The sequence below is a fragment of the Rhinichthys klamathensis genome, unplaced genomic scaffold (genome assembly GCF_029890125.1).
Source record: "Rhinichthys klamathensis goyatoka isolate OS25496 unplaced genomic scaffold, OSU_Roscu_1.1 h1tg000134l_1, whole genome shotgun sequence".
NCBI lineage: Eukaryota > Metazoa > Chordata > Actinopteri > Cypriniformes > Leuciscidae > Rhinichthys > Rhinichthys klamathensis.
In genome coordinates, this window is record NW_026606669.1 from 889,274 (window position 1) to 912,439 (window position 23,166).

Sequence of the window (23,166 nt, forward strand, 5' to 3'; positions counted from 1 at the left end):
TAAACATATGAAAACAAAAACCGGCTGTTAACAGGTTAATGTCACATTTCCCATTCCATGACTAGTAAAATAATTGCAATTTACTCTCTGTAAAATAGCGTAATCCGCAGGGTGATGGACACGGAGATGGGTAAAAAGGTTGGTGGCTACACATTCTGCAGATTGGGTTTAAGGGGGTCGCACACCGGACGAGAAGCGCAGCTCCGCACCGCGTCGCGTGTTGCACACCTAACGCGCACTTTCTCAGTTCATGGCCAGCAATATTGTTATGTTTAAGGACATTATGAAATTAAGATCATGTATGTACTATGTTATGATTGTAGCCTACTGTACAATTAAATACAATCGTTGCTAAGTCTGCAGTCTGAACACTTTACCTCAGTCAGAGCGCATCCGTTAACTGAATGATTTGAGAATCTCACCTGAAAATCCAAACCATTGCTGGGCGTCGCGGACAGACGCCGAATGGTGCCGGTGGTGTGTGTAAACTCCTAGAAAATAATGTGTTAGAATTTTAAAGAATTCTCTGCGCTTCTCGTCCGGTGTGCGACCCCCTTTAAAGTGCTGTTTTCTTTGAAGCCGAAGAACTCCCATAACAGAGTGGCTGTGCGGGCGCGCGCTGCGTCTTCTTCTCATTTGATAGATGTCAGCGGGTGCAATACTGCCACCTCAACTGGCGCTGGAGTATTTACATGTCATGTTATCATAAAAGTCCTATTCATTTTAAACATCGTGGTTATCGCCAATTCCGGTATATTGCCACACTCTAAATTAACACGATGTCGATATTTCAAGCTTTGAATATCACGATTATCGTCAATACCGGTATATTGCGACAACCCTAATTCCCATCTTGAAAAGCCCAGGTCATTCATTAGACTGGTCTTTGTGGATTTCTCGAGTGCTTTTAACACAGTGCAACCTCACCTGATGGGACAAAAACTGCTCCAAATGGATGTGAACCCACACCTTATTCTCTGGATCCTGTCTTTTCTGACAGATAGACAACAGAGGGTTCGAGTCAACGGTCACCTCAGTTCGTCTAAGACAGTCTCCACCGGAGCCCCACAAGGCTCTGTAATCTCACCGGTTCTGTATACACTATACACTAATGACTGCAGGACGGAGCAATAACCCAGGTATAATATACACTAAATATTCAGATGACACTGTGATCATGGATACCACTAATTCACTACAAGAGTTACAGACTGAGATGGACATTTTTGCGGAGTGGTGCAAGCAGAACTGTCTTGACCTCAATCCCTCTAAAACAAAGGAACTGGTTGTTGACTTCCACAAAGATGTTTCCATCATCCCCACTCTGTTAGTAAACAACCAGCCAATAGAAAGGGTTGAATCATATTGATACCTCGGGACAATACTTGATCACAAACTTACCTTCCAACAAAACAGTGAAAACATTTGATCTAAGTGTCAGCAGTGCCTCTTTTTCTTGAGGAAGCTCCGTAGACTTCAGGTTCATCAGTCAGTCCTGATAGCTTTCTACAAATGCTTCATTGAGTCATAACCTTCAATATATCAGCCTGGTTTGGATCACTATCCAAAATCCATCGCAACACTCTAAACAAAATCATAACGAAAAACGTCACCATGTTTACCAACTGAAAAGGGGTCTATAGTCTTCTACCCTCAGGCCAGAGATACAGATCACTCATATTCAGGACCAACAGAGCCATGACAAGTTTTGTGCCCACATCCATTAGAAACATGAATGGTTGATACATTTATTCACCAAGGTGTATGTCCGTGTGTTGGGATTTGTGATTTATCTTTATTTATCTATTTTTAATGCAACCTTTTTAATGTTTACTGCCTATTTATCATGTATTTATTGTACTTTGCAAGCTTTAGTAATAACTTATTATTTATTTATATAGAACTGCGTGTGGTATATTGTGCTGTGTATGTGGAACTGTACACGCATTGATGCTCAGCACGAATTAAGTTCCTAACGGATAAATAAAGTTCAGACGAGACCACTTTGGCAAGTTTACTTGAGTTTATTGAACACAATTTATCTTTGGCGGTATGGTTCCTTATGGGGGTTCTTGCTCCATAATTAATGACATACGTAGCTTTAGCATTAACTCCCCTATGGAACCATCGGCTTGGCAATACACAGATGATTAAGACAGTTAGTAATGTCTTTAGCTGTGGTTTAAATGTATCAGTGAAGTCCGGGATGTCTATGCTGTAGCTTGCTATGAGGGAGGGTGTGTTTCTCATGATGATGTCCGTGACTCTAGGACTTGGAAGCCTTGGTGATCTGAAACAAAGAAGACAACAGCCAAAAGGTGCACAGAAAAATGCTTGATACTTAGTGGTCAGGGTAGGGGGAGGGTTGCGAGCAGTTTAAGCATATATCCCAGGCGGAAGTGCCGCGTATATATATCCTTCCGGTCTAATAGGAGAACGGCAGTGGTTGGAGCGATTTGACAGCTGACCGCGTCAGCTGATCGCAGCCTATGCCTACATGGCCTGTCTGAACTAATGCTGTGCTCGATTTCTTTGAATTGAATTGAATTGAATTGAATATATAAGGTCCATGAACCAAATCCGTCTCGGCCAGCGTGGTGCTACTAGCAGTAGGCTTATTCCAGTCCGGCGGACTCTCTCCAGAACTCCGGGGAGCAGAGTGAAGGAAAACCAGAGTGGACAGTGCGTCGTGTTCTGAGACGCAAACAGATCCACTTCTGCTCGGCCATAAACTTCCCATATGTACTCCACCACCTCGGGGTGTCCTTGGAGTCTCCAATCCCCAATGGGGGAAATGCATACAGACGCAGCCTCGTCCACGTCTGTACCATAGCGTCCAGCCCCAGGAGTGAGGGAAAACCAGAGTGGACAGTGCGTCGTGTTTTGAGACGCAAACAGATCCACTTCTGCTCGGCCATAAACTTCCCATATGTACTCCACCACCTCGGGGTGTCCTTGGAGTCTCCAATCCCCAATGGGGGAAATGCATACAGACGCAGCCTCGTCCACGTCTGTACCATAGCGTCCAGCCCCAGGAGTGAGGGAAAACCAGAGTGGACAGTGCGTCGTGTTTTGAGACGCAAACAGATCCACTTCTGCTCGGCCATAAACTTCCCATATGTACAGGAGCCTAAAACCCAATCCCCTGGCCTCAGCCCCTGCCTCGACAGGATGTCTGCTCCTATATTCTGTCACCCTGGGATATACACTGCCCTCAGGGAGAGTATCTTCCCTAGGGACCACAGGAGGATCTGGTGCGCCAGTTTGCATAGTGGACGCGACCGCAGACCCCCCTGGTGATTTATGTAAGAGAACGGTTGTCTGACCGGACAAGCACATGATGGCCCCTCAGGTCTGGGAGGAAATGTCTCAACGCATTGAAGACTGCCATCATCTCCAGGCAATTTATGTGCCACGAAATATGATGACTCCTCCAGAGACCATGAGCTGAGCGGCCTTCCATTACCGCTCCCCAGCCAGTGAGGGAAGCATCTGTCGAGATAGCAACTCGATGGCAAAGAGCTCCCAACACTGGACCCTGGGATAGGAACCAAGGTTTTAAGGTTTCAACCAAGGAGACACCGCCACGTGATCTTGATCATACGAAGTCGGTTTCCCCTCGGGGAGAACCCTCTGTTCCTGAGCCACCACTGCAAAGGTCTCATGTACAGCAGCCCAAAGGGTATCACATTGGACGCTGGTGCCATGAGGCAGTCTCTCGAACTGTTTCACAGTGCCTGACTGGCCTAGCTTTAGCTCTTTCGTGGCTGTGAGGATAGCAGCTACACCAGCGGGTGATAGGACGGCTCACATCATGACTGAATCCCAGACCACACCAAGAAAAGTGGTCCTCTGTACTGGAGAAAGCATACTCTTCTTGGTATTGAGTCTCAACCCCAATTTCTGCATGTGTGCGAGGATGACATCTCGATGTCGAAACGCCAACTGCTCTGAATTCGCTAAAATCAGCTAGTCGTCGATGTAATTCAGAATGTGTATGCCCTGCAGCCTGACCGGGGCCAGAGCTGCATCTACGCACTTCGTGAACGTGAGGGTGATAGAGCTAGACCGAATGGAAGCACCCGATATTGGTATTCTTTGCCCCTGAAAGAAAACCTCAGGAACTTCCTGTGCTGAGGGAGGATGGAGACATGGAAGTATGCATCTTTTAGATCTATCGGGACAAACCAGTCCTCGGATTTGATTTGAGTCATGATCTGTTTGAGTTACAGCATCTTGAACTTGAGTTTTTTGACTGTACGATACAACAGATGAAGATCTAGTATAGGACGCAACTCCCCATCCTTTTTTGGAACAATGAAGTAGCGGCTGTAAAAACCTGATTCTCTGTCGAGTGAGTACACCTGCTCTATAGCCTCCTTCGCTAACAGAGCTTTCAGCTCTTGCTCCATTACCAGAGCCTGCTCGGGATGCACTAGCGTGAGCAACACCCCGTTGTAGCGTGGTGGACGAGAACCAAACTGAGTTCTGTATCCTCTTTCTACTATCTGCAGGACCCATTGAGATATGTTTGGCAGATTCTTCCATTCTGTCAGATAATCTACTAAGGGTACCAGCCTCTCGAGACTGGCCTCTGGTATAACTGGAACAGCCACTTCGATAGCCTGAAGTATACTGGCAGGAACCAACCAAACTGACTGTTTTTGAACCCCCCTCAGAGGGTGCGAGTTTAATGCAGCGTCGAGTTGACACTGAGCCATGTGCTCTCTGGAACCATGTGCTCACCCCGAGGCACCAAGGGTGGCGGGGTTGGCAGAACGGCCCCCTGAGGGTACCGAGATGGAACGGGATGGAACTGTATACTGAGGTGTACACAGTAGAACTTCTGTTGGCTTGGACCAGATGGGAAAGCCTCCGTTGCCCTCATGCATCGATGAGCCTTGGGTGCCCATTTTGCCGGTTTGTGGTTTGTCCTTCTTCGGACACTGTTGGTAAATTCTCACCACTGCTGACTGGGAACAACTCACAAGCCTTGCCATTTCAGAGATACTCTGACCCATTCGCCTTGCCAGATCTTTATTCCTGCTCATTTCTCCTGCACCCAACACACTGATTACGAGAATGATTGTTTGCTTATCATCTAATCTACCCAGACCGTAATATATGGCCTTGTTGGGAGATGATCAACGTTGTTCACTTCACCTGTGACTGATCATAATGTTTTGGCTCATCAGTGTAACATTTTAAGTAAAAATTACTTGTCAATTTTACATGTGATAAATTACTATATATATATATATAGTGTGTGTGTGTGAGAGAGAGAGAGAGAGAGAGAGAGAGAGAGAGAGAGAGAGAGAGAGAGAGAGAGAGAGAGAGAGAGAGAGAGAGAGAGAGAGAGAGAGAGAGAGAGAGAGAGAGAGAGAGAGAGAGAGAGAGAGAGAGAGTATTTTTTAATAAATTAACTTTTTATGGATTATGTTGTATGCTTTACTTTTAATTTATCTTCCAGATTTTGGACAGCAAATATGCAGGAAAAAAACGTAATCAACCCAGCTCTGACTATGGACAATCTCTATAACTTTCTAATTATGATGAGTGGTTGTCAATGCCACATCATCACAAGAAATGGCAGAAATGAATAGAATGATAATGTCAAACCACATGAAATATAGTTTTGTGGAATTGATCATATTCCTTTATGCACAAATGTTATATTAGCATTGCATACAGCAGCATTCTCCAAAATACAGCAAAAAAATGCCTGAAATACTTATAATGCATGTGTGCCAGCCTTAACCAGGCAGAACCTTAAGATCTTGATCTTATGCGTGCAGCGGATTTTCAATTCTGTGCTCTTGTTGTGTCCCATGTGGGAAGAACAGGTGCTCAAGAAGCAAAGAATTATGTGTGTTTTGGTACTTTTGTGATAAATAAGATGTGCGTTGGTTTAATCAATGCACACTGAGCTCTTCTACCAGCTGTCCATTTCTTCCTGTTTTCCAGACTTGTCATTCATAGCTCAGGTGAGCAGAATTCCCAATTAGCCTTGAGTCGCTAACGCTGTAATGAGGCCTATGATGTGCCGTGAGAGCTGAACGCAAGAATTCAACCACGTCTGAGTCTGAAATCTTTTGAGGGCTGAACATAATGTGGCTATGAAATAGCTGTTAGTGACTGTTGCTAGTCAAGCATTGTGCTGAAAACATTGGAGAATACATAAAGTGTAAACCACCTCGGTGGTCTGTGCTTTTACAGCCGTAGCATGCTGAGATATTCAAGGCTGTTATTCTTTGAACAGTGTCCTATAGACTGACTGGAGAGCTGCACGTAAGTCCAACGGTTTGAAATGTCAGGCCTGTCATAATAGTTGATGGTTGAAAATAATAATATAAAGAAATAATCTGATGGATAGGAAAGGCAAATCGTTTAATAAAATGTACTAACTAATAGCACCACTAATTAATGAATAATAAATAACACTCTGGCAGACTGCATGTAGGGGAGAGCACAACCTAACACTTTTTGACTTTCTCAGTTTGTGTCAATTCACTTGGTGTTCAGAGTATTTTTTTTTTTCCCACATGAACTTCCCACATGTCTAGTACAATTATGTGGTTTTGTTTCATTAACACAGTGTATACTTTTTTCTTGATTTACCCTGGAAAAAATGGAAGTGAAATGTATAAAAAACTAAAATACTACATCATACACATGTTCTACTATTTGATATGTATATTTAAATGACTTAAACCTTGTAAGATATGATACACGAATGAATGGAATAAGCACAGCAAGATCGCAAACCAAACAGCCGAGTTCTGTCTCCGTCCCTCAGAAACCAAACCAGCTCTCAAGATGTATATAGGCCTATACATTTTCTACTACTTCATATGTCTATTTAAACAAATTAAACTACTGTATGTATGATGTGATAGGCTACATATTTCTCACTCTCTCTCAGAGACGGAATTTATCCAGGTATATTCTTCATAATTTGTTTAGATTTTCATTTGTATGCATAGTAAAAGAAAAAAAAATGCAAGAAAATATATAAATAAAATTATAAATAAAAAAAATGTATATATACTGTGTGTATATATATATATATGTATATACTCTTATTTATGAAGCCGTGATGCATCACAGTTTAAACATATTTATCTGACTCATTTACAGTAAAAAGCTTTTGTAATTTATAAATGTAATTTACGTAAGTGATGCTAACCTGAGTTCTTTCTTTTCCCCCAGGTATCCCAAACAATCTTGGCACCTCTGGTAAGTTATTCACTAGTATTGTGTAATAAACATCATTTGTAATTCAAATCAATAAAAATACTTTCAAATGTATAACAGAATTTGAAAAATACTCAAACATCCTAATTGAAGGTATGTTGATAAAATGGACAGAAGTAACTGAAAGCCAGCTGTGAGCACTATATTATTAAATAATACTGAATAACTGTAAATACTTTAAATTAGAAACAAATTGATTCTTATTTTTCATTTCATCAAGTTCGGCCAAATGCTTCTTCACTTGGAGTTGCAAACCGAAATCAAGGTAAGACTTTCAGAAATTAATTATTTGTTTTAATGCCTGCAAAACAACCAACCACAGATTTTTTTTCCTGCGCCTCATACTAACAAAACGCCTTTGTTTCTGCTTTGATTTCCTCTGCGATTTCAGTCTAGCCTCAAATCTCAACAGACAAGAAGTCCGAGAAACAATTTTGTGTGACTCATCGTCTGTGGTTAGTTTGTTGTTAGGTTGTTAATAACAATGAGATGCTTGTGCAGAAAACTAGAGAAAAAAAAAGTTAAAAGTCATGGCCATGAAGTATGATTTGATAGTTGCTAATGTTATTCAGAGGCTGCTAAAATATATTTTGTCACTAACATTTAGATGGTCTCAAAGCTTAAGGATGAACTAAAAGCCACAAAACACAACTCTTTTGATGTTTATGGAGTGTTTAAGAAAAGAGGATTGAAAAACGGAAGGCTTCTCATTTTCGCCACCCCTGCTGATTATGAGTGACAGAGAGTGGTCTCTTTTCTGTCAGGACCAGAAGCAGAACAAAACAGAGGATTGTGGGAATCTGTCTGGTTGTTCTACACCCACATCTTCTAGGTCCAACCCCAGGGCAGCCAGTGGACAGCAGTGTTTAATGATGACCTCCTGGATAACTGGGTCTTCTGATAACCTTTCAATGTAATTAGTCTCAAGTATCTGAGAGAAAGATGTGAGGAATATATGAGACGGTGGTAGATTTACTGCACATGTATTGATTTTAGAGACTTCTGAAAATCAATGCATGTGCACAAAACGTACTCAGTTACTAACGTAACCTCGGTTCCCTGAGAGTAAGGGAACGAGTACTGCGTAGCTATACACTATGGGAAAACTCCTTTTCTTGAGAATATTGAAGCCTTTATTTTAAAACGCAGTGCAACTGCACAGCCAGCACAATGCAGAGCTGTCTAGCTCGCTGATTGGCTGGGCTGCGGGAACTGCACAAACCTATGGATAAGCGGCAAGGATGCGCGATCCTATCAGGCGCACCAGATTGGGCGTGGCTGATGACTATATAAGCGGCCCATTTTGCCATAGGAATCAGGTTAAATCGACTGAAGCGACATCACCCTGACGTGCAGCTTAGTAGCACGGCTGTCTACACAATACTCGTTCCCTTACTCTCAGGGAACCGAGGTTACATTAGTAACCGAGCACGTTCCCTTTCTAAGAACGTTCACTCGTTCCCTTTCTAAGAACGTTCACTCGTTCCCTTTCTAAGAACGTTCACTCATTCCCTTTCTAAGAACGTTCACCCTTTTTTCAGGTCAGAGCAACTGCCCCTCAAAATTCCTGCACGTCCCTGATTCTCAGTTTATGTAATCTGTATGAAAAGAGAGAGATGTCAGTCATTGTCATTTCAGCTCATTATAGCTCATTAAGTGTTAATGTGAACACGCCCACAGAGAGTGCGGGCTATTCAAAACGCAAATGATCTGAGACAACCCATGCAAACATGCCAACGCCCACATCAGCTGGATAAAACACATCAAGTTTAATCAGACTCATATACTTTAGGACGCTGTGAGGAATAATACTATCATAAAAATAATCAAGTGCCTTTTTAGTTTCACTTCGAGGAGCAACGGATCCAGCTCAGATGAAATAGTAAGTTCCCTTTCGTAGTCACTCCGAGTTACATCGGATGACGGAGAATGGGGGTTTCGCCAGAAAGCCTATCATCTTCGAGTATTAAAAAACGAGCCTATGGCAATGAAATGCCATGGGTCTGCGGAATTTGCATAATGTATCTCCGCCCCACCGCGTGGGTATTTAAGGAGAGACACCTGCAACAGCCGATCATGTTTTCGCTTCGGAGCCAAGAGCATCTCTTCACTCCTCAAGCCAAATCCTGAGTTTTCTCAGTGACTACATCTCTTCGAGACGAGCGAACTCTCCGGTGTTGGTTTTGATGGCGGTATCCAGCGAGTTTCACATTGCCTGCGAGCTGAGCAGTGGTCTGCCAGTCTGTGTGTTCTCCCTGGTCGCTTCAACATCTGCGGAGTTTTTCCTCTCACTAAAGAGCTGCACGCGGCACGTCTTTTTAAAGACTCGTCTTTCTAAAGACGATCTGCCCGTGTTTTTCTGAGTGTGGTATTCTGATAGATTCAGCTGATGGGCGCAAGCGCTGTTTTGAGTGTTTGGGCTTTGATCGCGCTCAGACAGGGAACGTGGGAACGTGACCATCGCAATGTAACGGTCGAGACTCGATGAGCTCAATGAGTGAGAGTCCCCTCATCCACACCCCGATCTATTTTTTTCCACGTGAGATAATACTTCGGCTGGTGGCCAGGGTGACCTAAGACGGCAGGTTTGGAACTAAACCGACAAAAAATTCCTCGGTCCACACCCCGTCTTTCACATTGCAACCTGCGTGGTCCCAGGTCTCATTCGGTCCCCCGGCTGATGAAATCATGTATCACCGCATCACAAGGTGAGCTGGAGTCCTCTAGAGATGATGGCTCGTCTGTGCTGCCGTTCTCGGATGTGCTAGCATAACGAGTTTGATCCAGAGTGCACAGCTATGCTTCCCGGGCTGCCGCGAGTATCGGGCTGGTGTGGAACCTTCTGCCATGTCCCGAGCACTTAAGGCTGTTGATGGGTTTTGGGGGTGGCGAACCCAAATCCATTCTACCCGGGCGTGCATGAAGAGATCATGAGATCGTGGAAGTCTCCTTGACTTTTCGCGACTGCTCAGTGGCCTCTTCCGCCTTCTCTGCCCTTGTAGAGGCCGCGGCCTAGGGTGCACTGGGGTTCCCCCTGTGGAGTGTTCTGTGGCAACACTTATGTGTCCCCACAGCGCCTCCACCTGGCGTGGCGACTCTTAAGCACCCCTCCAATCCTGTAGGTTCTTGTCTACTTTGGTGGCGGGGACCTACAGAGCTGCGGGGCAGGCTGCCACCTCACTGCGTGTTATTGCCATCCTCCTGGGTGTTCAATGACATGCACGAGGGTAGGGCTGATTCAGGGCTCATCCTTGAGCTGCCTGCCGTCACCGACCTTGCTCTCCGAGCGACGTAGGTGACCGCACGCTCCCTGAGTCAGGTGATGTCCACATAGGTGGTCAGACACCTCTGGCTAACCTGGTTGATGTGCGCGAGGCTGAGTGATTTCGTTTCCTCAACTCCCCCATATCCCAGGCTGGCCTCTTCGGCGGCGCGGTCGAGGACTCTGCCCAACAGTTCTCGGCCGCCCAGAAGTGGACTGTGGCTATTTTGTCTGACCTTGCGGCTTTGCTGCCTCCAGCTGCCGGCTCAGACGCCTCAGTCCGCTTGCTGCCGAATGCGCCCTCCTGCGACTTCCGCCCCCTCCCGCCCGGCCCCCAGCAGCACCGGGCCGCGCCGTGGAGGTGGTCGCAGGAAGGCGCCCCTGCCCGTACCGGTCCCGCAGCCCCGCCAAGGCCAGGCTTGCGCCGCTCCCGTTACGGGCAGCTCAGATGTGGGTTGCAGTTCTTCAGGGAGTGGTTGCAGGGCCACTCCTTCCCCCGGTGGAGGGCTGGGGGAGAATCTTTTCTAAACCAAAGAGCTGCATCCCATCTCTGAGCCCTCAGAGGGCCGGACAACAGTGCGCGACGCTCCCGGGCCTTGCCGCTCTCGTCCCCCTCTGTCTCTGAGGGCGCGGATGACAGTGTGTGCCGTCTCCGGACCACACCACTCTCGTCCCCCTCTGTCGCCAGACCCCTGGCAGAGCAGACCCCCGTGGAACGCTGGTCCTTCCCTGGTCTCCTCTGTCAGGACGCGGAGCATGACCGTGCCCCCGCACCGGGCCGCTATGCCACCCACGCCTGGGCCGGTCAGTCCGCTTCGCTGCCCCTCCGGGGGGACGTCTGTCGTTCGGATGTTTCCGCTGGTTCAGTTCTTGGGAGCTTGGTTAGAGCTTCCCTACCTGTCCCGCTGGGTCTTCTCCCCGCTTCAGGGGAGTCCGTTTACTTTGGTCGGTGGCAATGCCCCGATCATGATAGCGGAGGTTGCCACCCTGCTGGCGAAGGGTGCAATCGAGACTGTCCCTCCAGCCGAAATGAGGTCAGGGTTTTGCAGCCCGTACTTCATTGTCTCCAAGAAGACCGGTGGGTTACGGCCAATCCTGGATCTGCGCGTCTTGAGCCGCTCCCTTCACAGGCTGCCGTTCAGGATGCTCACGACCAAACGCATTTTCGAATGCGTGCAGCCACAGGATTGGTTTGCAGCGATAGACCTGAAGGACGCCTACTTTCATGTCTCCATTTTACCTCGACACAGACCGTTTCTTCGGTTTGCTTTCGAGGGGCAGGCATACCAGTACGCAGTTCTCCCATTCGGGTTGGCTCTGTCTCCTCACGTCTTTACGAAGGTCGTCGAGGCAGCCCTTGTTCCCCTGCGCGAACACGGGGTTCGCATCCTGAATTACCTCGACGACTGGCTAATATTAGCTCACTCTCGAGTCCAGGTTGTGAACACAGAGACCTAGTGCTCCGGCACCTAGCCCGTCTGGGCCTTCGGGTCAACTGGGAGAAGAGCAAACTTTGCCCCGTGCAGAGGATCTCTTTTCTCGGTATGGAGATAGACTCGGTCGCCATGTCCGCGCAGCTTACGAGCGAGCGCGCACACTCACTGCTGACTTGTCTTCGACAGTTCGAGGGCAAGAGTGTGGTCCCACTGAAACTTTTTCAGAGGCTCCTGGGGCATATGGCATCCGCAGCCGCGGCAACGCCACTCGGATTACTTCATATGAGACCGCTTCAGCTGTGGCTTCGCGATCGGGTCCCGAGGTGGGCATGGCATCGCGGTACGCTCAGAGTTCCAATAACTCCGACCTGCCGTCAGTCCTTCACCCCGTGGCGGAACCTCAGCTTTCTACGGGCTGGAGTTCCCCTAGAACGAGTTTCCAGGCATGTTGTTGTCTCCACAGATGCCTCTGCCACGGGCTGGGGCGCCATGTGCAATGGACATGCAGCCGCGGGCTCCTGGACAGGACCCCAGCTCCTCATGCATGTCAATTGCCTCGAGTTGCTGGCAGTACGCCTTGCCCTGCACCGCTTCCACGCGCTGCTCCAGGGTCAACACGTACTTGTCCGTCCGGACAATACCGCGACAGTAGCGTACATCAACCATCAGGGTGGTCTACGCTCTCGCCGTATGTCGCAACTCGCACGCCACCTCCTCTTATGGAGTCAGAAGCACCTGAGGTCCCTTCGTGCTATTTACATTCCAGGAGAGCGGAACCTTGCAGCCGACGAGCTGTCACGGCTCCGGCCAACCTCTGGCGAATGGCGACTCCATCCCCAGTCGGTCCAGCTGATATGGGACCAGTTCGGGGACGCACAGATATATCTGTTTGCCTCCCACGACTCATCCCATTGCGCCCTGTATTACTCCCTGACCGAGGGCACGCTCGGCACGGATGCAGTGGCGCAAAGCTGGCCGCAGGGCCTACGCAAATATGCGTTTCCCCCAGTGAGCCTTCTCGCACGGACTCTGTGCAAGATCAAGGAGGACGAGGAGCAGGTCATATTGGTCGCCCCATACTGGCCCACCAAGACCTGGTTCTCCGAACTGATACTCCTCGCGACAGCACCTCCTTGGCCAATTCCTCTGAGGAAGGACCTCCTTTCTCAGAGACGGGGCACCCTATGGCACCCTCGTCCCGATCTTTGGAGACTCCACGTGTGGCTCCTGGACGGGACGAGGCAGGTTTGAGTACCCTGCCACCTGCGGTGGCGGCTACCATCACTTCCGCTAGAGCGTTGTCCACGAGACACGTCTACGCGTTGAAGTGGAACCTCTTCGTCAACTGGTGCTCTTCTCGGCGAGAAGACCCCAGGAGATGCTCGATTGGTGTCGTGCTTTCCTTTCTGCAAGACGGCCTGGAGTGAAGGCTGTCTCCCTCCACCCTGAAGGTGTATGTGGCCGCTATCGCCGCTTATCACGATGCAGTTGAAGGTAAGTCTCTGGGAAAGCACGACCTGATCATCAGGTTCCTGAGAGGAGCGAGGAGACTGAATCCTCCTCGCCCTCCTCTCGTACCCTCTTGGGACCTCTCAGTGGTCTTATATGCCCTGCAGAGGGCTCCCTTTGAGCCTCTGCAATCAGTGGAGATTAAGTTCCTGTCAATGAAGACAGCGCTCCTGGTTGCACTGGCCTCCATCAAGAGGTTGGGGGATCTGCACACACTCTCCGTTGACGAAGCGTGCCTGGAATTCGGGCCAGCCTGCTCTCACGTGATCCTGAGACCCCGGCCTGGATATGTGCCCAAGGTTCCCACCACACCCTTCCGGGACCAGGTGGTGAACCTGCAAGCGCTGCCCCTGGAGGAGGCAGACCCAGCCTTGGCACTGCTCTGTCCAGTACGCGCCCTCCGTGCTTACGTAGACAGGACGCAGTGTTTCAGGACCTCAGACCAGCTCTTTGTCTGTTATGGTGGGAAGCTGAAGGGAAAGGCTCTCTCCAAGCAAAGGTTATCCCACTGGATAGTGGACGCCATTGCTTTGGCATACCAGCATAACAGACATCTGCAGAGCTGCAGGCTGGGCGACACCCAACACATTCGCCAGATTTTACAATCTCCGAGTGGAGCCAGTCTCCGCCCATGTACTGTCTTTTTCAAGCTAACATGGGAGCCGTTAGGTGTCTCGCTTGCTCGCCATTCCAATCCACGGACTGGATACGTGCGATATTTCCTCAGGTAGCCTTCCTCTCTGAAGCCCTGAGTTCCTCCAGCACTGTTGACGCTGGCGCCAGTGTCTATTGCCTGTGCGTCGGCTAGGTGCCTCCGTGTGCATGGTTCCTCCTCTGAGTAACCCCCACATGTGTATTTCCACTGTAAGCCTCTTTGAGCATGTGTCTTTCCCTCGGCAAGCCACCTTGCCACTCCTGGAGTTGAAAGTTGCCACCCCACGGGCTGGTCACTCCAGTGTTCCTCCATATGAAGCCCCCTCGGCCATATGTGTATTCTTAAGTCCTCCCTATGGGTAGGCATGCTGTGGCATATCTCCCCTGAGATATGCTTCCCAGTGTACCTTGGTATTCCTGTGTTAAGTAGGACTCCTTCGTCCGTGCCTATATCACGACAGGGAGGTCAGACTTCGCAGGGCACTGGAAGACAGCTGTGAAGGTGGCGTGATTACACGGGGACCCCCATTCTCCGTCATCCGACGTAACTCGGAGTGACTACGAAAGGGAACGTCTCGGTTACGGATGTAACCCTCGTTCCCTGAGTAGGGAACGGAGACGTTACGTCTCCCTGCCACTTCCGCTGTACCGCTGGGTAGACACCTGAGTTCAGTCTCGGCTCCTCAGCGAAGACATGATCGGCTGTTGCAGGTGTCTCTCCTTAAATACCCACGCGGTGGGGCGGAGATACATTATGCAAATTCCGCAGACCCATGGCATTTCATTGCCATAGGCTCGTTTTTTAATACTCGAAGATGATAGGCTTTCTGGCGAAACCCCCATTCTCCGTCATCCTACTCAGGGAACGAGGGTTACATCCGTAACCGAGACGTTCTTTATTCTTAAGTGCTTTGTTCTAATCGCAAAAATATGAATCGCGTGTCTGTGTGTGATGAAAATTGTTCTTTTTATTGTATGCGCCGAAGTGAGCCCGAAGAAGAAGGCTTTTGAAAAGGATATTCAGTCGCCGGACAGCCGCGGGTGAACGGCGAATCAGAAGAGGTGGCGTCGAGTCGAGAGAACAGGATGCCGCTGTCCGCTGAACTGCTTTGCTGTAGAGTTGCTCGTTCTACTGCTTGGCTCGTTCGACGGCGAAGGCTTCTTGGCAGGAGAATCAGCGAAGATGCGTTGTTCGCTGAAGGAGATTAAATCTGATTCCTATGGCGAAATGAGACGCTTATATAGTCAGCAGCCACGCCCATTCTGGCGCGCGCAAGGCGGGAACTGTCCTGATTGGATCATGCGTCCTCGCCTCTTCGCCATAGGTTCGTGCAGTTCCCGCAGCCCAGCCAATCAGCGAGCTAGACAGCTCTGTATTGTGCTGGCTGTGCAGCTGCACTGCGTTTTAAAATCAAGGCTTCAATATTCTCGAGAAAATTAGTTTTCCCATAGCGTATAGCTACGCAATACGAGTGAACGTTCTCGAAAGGGAACAGACCACCATCTCGATAATCTCTTCAGCGGATGAATACAGTGGGGAAACCGTCAATCAAACCATAAGAAAGACTGTAAGAAATAGAAGAAAATAGTACGAACCTTCGAGGGACGAACCTTCTTCTCCTGCTTCTTAGAGAATGGCAGCACAGCTAAAAGTTTCTATTTTTATTTTTATGAGCAGTGCCCTCTAATGTACAGCCGTGAATTATTTTTTTCTTTTGCATTTGCACTTTTGGTATGAAAGTGCATTTACCAACAAAAAAAAATGTTTAAAAAGCAAACAAGTAAGCCCAGCACAGGTGAGAAAAAGTAACTCAAAAGTAATGTAACACATTACTTTCCATAAAAAGTAACACAATTAGTTACTTTAGGGAGTAACCCAATACTGTAACGCATTATTTTTTTTAAATAACTTTCCCCAACACTGCAATCAATTAAAAGGTACAATCAATTATAATGTACAGTATGGAAAAGGAATGGTCATTTTGAGATTTGCTAAAGATTACATTTAACAGTATTATTAGTGTTTTTTAAAAGGGTAACCTTACCTTTGCCGCCATCTAACGTTTAGTTAATCTAAATGTAAAAATAAGGGAAATAAGCAACAATTAAATATCCCATATCGACTGAAAAAAAATAATCTCTAATATCTAACCAATATGCGGGATTGCGTGGCATGCCTTCATCCTCAAAAAAAGAAGTACAAAACAATGCAAGATAAAATAAATAATTATTTTTTGTTTACCAGTTTTGGTACAGCATTGGGTGACTTAATGTCCAAAGTAAAATCTGAGTAAAATCAGTCGAGGACCACTGATCTTTAGACAATATTGGAAGAAGATAGGAGAATGTAATTATTAAATATAAAAAGTGAATAAATTAAGACATTAACAGTAAGAGCAAACATAAAATAAAATAAACTAAAGAAGATCCTTAGTCTAATTCACAGTACTGTGAGGTTTGGGGTGAAGGGATGAGGCGAGGCCTCAGGTGCCGAAAACAATGGGCTTTTGTTAATAATAATAAAAAAATAAAATATATTTGAAAAAAACTACCCGGAGGGGGAAAACAGGACCGAATTGACGTGATTTCATTTGACTTGACTTGACTTGTCCTCACACTTGACTTGACTTGTGCTCACACCAAACATGACAAAACCGCGTTTTACACGTTCTGTGTTCCACACAACACACGCGGACGAAACCACACACTCATACAAGACAGAGCACACGAGAACAAGTCAATGATCATTTCGTGCGCTCACAACAGAAGACAAAACACACGGAGCATGAATGTCCGAATCCTTACACAGAACCGAAAACCAAACTAGACATGAGTGCCGGCATCCGAACACCACGCTCCAAACAGGCATTCAGACAAGAGAGCGCGCTCAAAGACAAGAAAATACAGGAGTGTCAGGGCTCTGTCACAAAATAAAGCAATAAGCCCTGCGAAGCCGTGTTTTACAGTGAATTTAGAACAGCTAAAGCCTATAGTTCACACAACATGATTTTAAAACGTCGGGCTGAACTGTGCGGTTCACACTACATGACTTGCTCTCTTGTGAAATCAGGAGTGTTCAAGTTGTTGAGCTGTTCACACCACTCGACACAACGTGATTGATCCGCAACAGGAGGTAACGCACTACACGAGTTGACAACAACTCTGTCACCCAATGATTCTATCTTGTCTACAAACCACGTTTTGTCACGAAAAATCAAGCGATAAAACGAACCGGAAATGACGAGAAACAGCACGCGTGCCAATACCCAGCGAAGAAGACGAAGAAGAACACAACACGCAAATATGGACGTCAGACAGAAACTAGTGCTGCAAACTGTTTGCGCGATGATTTGCTCTGAGAAAAACCGCAAAAAAAGAAAAAATAAGATTTACCCGGTGACCTCAACCCATGCCTTGCTCTGATTGGCTGTAGCTCATGACATCACGTGAGGTTGAGTCGTACGACAGCTCTGGATATCTAGCATGCTAGATATTTTTCTGGGCTCAGCGACGCGTCTGCGAGGCGTCTGCGAGCGTCTTTGATGCATTGTTGGCTCTTTCATACTAACAGATTGGCGAGCGTTCATCGCCCGCTAATCCCCCGCGATTTGCACGCGATAACACCCTGATCTGTCGGCGAGCTCAACGATTTGCAAATTGGGCTTAAATCGGGCTTAAAATCATGTGGTGTGAACTAGGCTTAAGGGGGGTTGTTAGGCACGACGCGGAGCGTTTTTATAAAACGGTTACTCCATAAAAATATTCATTTTAATATTTATTTTATTAATAAAATAAACACCAGCAACAAAAAATATAACGTTAAAACACATTTATTCCTCCGCCAAACAATTTAGTTCCAAAGAGGTTGCCAAGCAACACATGCAGCAACAAAGAATCACAAACGGCAGTTGCGCAGTAATACTAATGTAATGCGGTCACAGGCGTATGTTTGTTGAGTAATTTACAACGGCTTCAAACACGGCTCAACCAATCAGAATCAACGACCGGAACTATCCATTTTATAACCAATAATAAACTAGACCAAAGTGACAGAACCCAGAAAATATGACACTTTGTGATTATTCATGTCAATAAGGAAAACTGAAACCTCTTCTCTGACCTGTCAGGGAACGGATAGATCTGCCATATGCGTGCGTCACGATTGCTCAAGTCGGGAGCTGCCTGTTCTGTTCCATTGACGTGTGAAAAAGTCACTGTAATCTGCGAAGGTGCAATACAGCACATATGTCTCCTAGGGAGAGACAGACCTCGGCCAGGGTTCACACCTCTTTTTTTTTTCTTAGGTCAGGAGGTAAAGCGCAACACAAGTGTAAATGCAATCCATCCCACTATACTCTACATGTGACGGATGACCTTGCACGTCTTTCACAATGAAGATGAAGACCGGGGCAGACGTGAGAGTGTGTGTTCAATGCTCCCTCAGTGCGTGTGTATATTTGAAGAAAGAAGCAGTCAAAGAAGCAGCAGCAGCGAGTCTGTCTTCTGGGTACACTTGAACCGCACCCTGTGCTCAAAACTAATCTTGGGTACAGATGCTGCTGAAAAGACAATAGCTCTGTAGGGTCCTCTGGAGGCCTGTCAGCATTTGGATAATCCCATACATAGTGAACAAAGTAAACTTCAAGTCTGGAGATTTAAAGTTTAAATCCCAGCAAAATCTTACTAGAGTTGTCACTCAAAATGGACATTGAGCTTTTCTGAGCACCCGTTAAACCATGCCAGATGGGCTTTTCGTGGAGAGATATGATATAAAAAGTGATATTTCAGTGTAAAAATATCACACTGAAATAAAGCGCCCTCAGCACTTAAAATGCTTAAAAGTGAATACTGTGATATATTTTGGTTTGTTTATATAATAGTAGAATTGCAAGTGAAGAAAAACTCTACTGAAAAAAGCTGTTTGATGTGTAGTAACCTTTTATGGCCATGTCAGGCCTAACAGTGCCCTTTAGCTGTGATGAAGTCATCTCACCTTTATTTCTGTACCGCTTTATACAATACAGATTGTTTAAAAGCAGCTTTACAGTGATAAACAGGAAAATAATGATGCAAAAAAATAAATAATTCCATTCTGCTGTAAAGCAGCTCTAAAAAGACAACAATATTCATTGTTCAGTGTTGATTCAGTTCAGTTCAATAAGTGTGCAAAGTTCATCAGTTTATGCGATGAGTTCAATCCATCTGTAAATCAGCTTTGGAGAAAACAGGGATGTCATCATCCAGCTCAGTTCAGTTTTCATCCAATAGTGTCAGTGCAGTCAAATCAGTAATATTGCTGAAATAGCACAACATCTCATTTGTATATTATATTGCACATTATACTGTTGAGCTAGTACCCCGAAGTAGCCTGACTTCGTCATACTCATATTCTAGTCAGAATGTGAGTCTGATACTGCTCCATAGGGCTTTGATTATGAGGCGTGTCTTAACCGAACCAGGAAAAAAAAAAACTCTGCACTCAATTGGATAGACCTACAACCAATCAGAGCAACGCAGTAAGTGTTTTTTTTTTTTATGAGCTACGCAAAGTTGTCAACACTCAACAGAACTCAACTACACGCACGCTGGAAGAAGTAGTAAAATAATGAGTGTTGCTTCTTTTACTTGGTAAACAACGACCACAGGGTTTTCATTGCGTCCCATCTTCTTAGTGACCATCGGAGCCAGCTGATAAATTAAACTTTTGCCGAATCCCGTAGGAAGGACGGCAAACACATATTTCCGATCGACAAATGCCTTGATTGCAGTTCTCTGTTCGTCTTTTAAAATGAATGCGCTGTCGATTTCTTTTACAACAGACGCAATAGCGGAATCTATACATCTCGAATCTCCAGCTGCATTCATCTTTGAGGGAAACCAGTTCAACCCAAGCGCTCTTTGATGACGTGATGATTACATAGCTAACTGCAGATCATCTGTCCATCATCGTATAAAGCCCGCCCTGTTAATTTGATTGGCCCGGCGATTTCTGAACCGATCATAATTACTCCTCAATGGATCGAGTCCAGGCCGAACTTCCCGACCAAAAAATGTTGTGGGCGGGGTTCGGGCTGGCATCCAGGCTAACCCCGAAGTATAAAATAAGAGGAAACCCGTGATAGAATCAATCAGAAAATAAAGAAAAACAGCAGAGAACATAGCATCAAGATAGCATTCAGATATCATGTTCATTATTTGCAGCAATCTTACATTAATCCGATTTCGAAGCGATCAAACAGCAGAAGTATTGCTTCACCAGCTTTGTTACAACATCATTAAAGTCACCATGAAATCAAAATGGATAATTCTTATTTTTTTAATGGAATATTGCAGTGTTTATTATAAATGATTTATATGTGCATATAAACAATTTTTTAATTCATGTGCCTTCATAATCTTTAACCAAAATAACTAACCCTTGCTTGAGAAGCCATTTCACTTGAATATACATCACATTAGGAAAGAAAAGACTATCACAACTTCTGTTTTATGCCAACTTTAACAACAGTTTTATATTTTTGAACCAACATGGTTTGAATGACGGATCTGTGAAAAAGTTACTACAGTCCAACAATGCATTGTCCTATAGTTAAGCAGAGAGTTATGCTGTTGTCTAATAACCTGCTTGGCCAGGCTGGGAAACCATTCTAACCAGTTAAACCTAAGCTTGGGCTGCTTTAAATGGGGGGTTTTAGCAGGGTTACTGCTCATAGCTGGTACTTTTTTGTTTGTTTGTTTTTTTCATTTCTGTCCCTGCTTCTCAGAGACCCTAGATGAAATTCATCTGAATGAAAGCAGCATGTGATTACTTTCAGTTTCAGAGCAAATAGTCCTGTCTCTCCTCCCAAAGCAAATATTTTCCTTGATAATTGAAGCAAGTACAATGGAATAGCAATCCTATTTTTTCCCACTAAAGAGGTTGTTTACAGGTCAAGGGAAGGGAGATTAGAGCAATTCGGGCTGGATTGGCATTATGGCGTATATTTCATTGCAGACCAATTCCCTGTTTGTCTTGAATTTGAACTGGACTTTTGGAGGGGGGGAAAACTCAAAACTTATATACGGTTTGTTTATTTTTTTCATTTCGAAATGATTAAATTATGGATTCCATTACAGAAGCATCAAAGCATTGTTCATAAACAATAGGTGTTGATTGTGTTTGCTGCAACCTTCATATAGCCTAGTAAAAGGACTAGTCAACATAAGTAACCTGCAGCGCAGCATTTAGACTTTCACCGGTAGCTTAATGCCAGAGATTTGCCAAAAGTCAGCAGTGGTGTTTTGCAATTTTGGTCACACACTGAAAAATGTGTCACACAATGATATATTTCCTGCCCCAAATCCCACCTACCCACTCTATGATTAATCATATCACTTCTGCAATATTACAGTGGGACTAACATCCCCCGTGGTGTCCTTAAAAGTAACCGCTGAGCCTCTTGCCAGCTCCCATCATAAACAATCACACACACAGCAACCTGATGATCATCTTGATGGATGCACTTTTTTTCCTGGAAAGTGTTTCCTGGCGAGGGGAGGAAAGCGACGTGTGTTCACCTCTCTTTTTCTCTGCTCCCCACAGCTCGAGTGTGTGACAACATTCTCCTGCGCTGTCAGAACGGCGGTGTGTGTCACCACCACCAGCGCTGCCAGTGTCCGGCAGGTTTCAGCGGCATACTGTGCGAGAAGGCCCAATGCCAGGGTGACTCTTGCGATGAGCTGCAATCCAGCCAGACGGCCCTCCGCCCCCCACCCGCGGCCCAGACTCTCCCGCTGGCTCTTCTATCTCTCATCCCCTCCCTGCTGGCCACCCGGGGCCTTACATCACTCTGAGGGGAACGCGTTCGCCCCAAAGACATTCCCAACAGGGGCTCTAATCCTGAGTTTCTGTCAGAGGACACACGACGGCTGAAAAGAAATGCTCCCTTGATGCGGCAGAAAAAAACAAAACTCCTTTTTAGGAAACCACAAGGTTTTCTACTCAGTATTATGTCAATTAAAGTTTGCCGGAGATGATGGATAAACTGAAGGAAAAAATCTAGAGAAACTGCAAGAGAGAGAAAAAAACAAGAACAACAGCACACAATCGCTGACACTAATGACTCTTTGTCTTTTTTGAAAATGTTAGGATGAAATCAAATACACTGTTACATTGCTCTGAAGCCATCCGTCAGATTAAGACTTCATCTCAAACCCAAGAGCACAGAGACACTGCAATACGATCTGTTTGGAGACGAATCATTGATGTGAGGATGAATCAAGATGAACTCGTAGACTGCCACCGAAATTTACGCACACGCTACCACGACTGGTTGTCAAACTTCTCACACTTTACCTTTTCCTGACCCTCTCTCTTCTTCCTGTAACTATGTGAAGTCATGTAAAACACCCCTGATGTTTGTCACACAAAAAAAAAGTATCCTGTTTATCAGAAATGATCAAATATACAGTACAGTAACATGAGAGACAACTGTTGAAATTTTGTACTGGGGTATTTTCATGACAATGAGAATTTGAACAAGAAGACCTTGTCCAACAATGTGACTTTTTGCACCGCTGTGACAACCTGTAGAATTTTGGCTGGGTCTTTTTATTATTGCCCTGATGGAGTTGCATATCCCTGTTCAGTTGCTAATCGTTTTGCTTAAAACATGCGTTTATATTCTCACCGACCGAACTGTACGGGAGGTTTCACCAAAGGGCTTTGGTGAGGAATCCTTTGTTGCTTGAAGCCAACTATGTTTGTGAATTAAAGATGAAAAATAACTGTTTATGGTCATTTTGTGAAAGAAAATCTTCAGGAAAGCAGGTGCTTTTTTTCCCAGGTGTGTTTTCAAAGCTCTTAGCAACTGCTTTAGATATCCCACAAATTGCAGGGGTATGGAATTGAATTAGCACTCTCCCAAACAGATGACGATAGTGCACAAACATGTAATACAAACACATCCGCCTTGAATCCGTAGAAATATTCACCTGCCAAAGTATGCAAATTTTGAACTTAATTACATAACAACCTCAACAAAATGGTAACACTTTATAATAAGTATACAG

At 45.8% G+C, this 23,166-nt stretch overlaps 1 protein-coding gene across 1 annotated transcript in view; it reads left to right on the forward strand.

Annotated features, from left to right (window-relative positions):
* Window positions 1-22,641, forward strand: part of LOC130089598 (netrin-G1) — a 90,850-nt gene extending 68,209 nt beyond the window's left edge. The window contains exons 5-7 of the mRNA XM_056256994.1: window positions 7,210-7,236; window positions 7,475-7,519; window positions 21,698-22,641. Coding sequence (XP_056112969.1) covers window positions 7,210-7,236; window positions 7,475-7,519; window positions 21,698-21,948 — 323 coding nt within the window. The 3' untranslated portion in view covers window positions 21,949-22,641. The remainder of the gene's footprint in view (window positions 1-7,209; window positions 7,237-7,474; window positions 7,520-21,697) is intronic.
* Window positions 22,642-23,166: the final 525 nt, after the last annotated feature.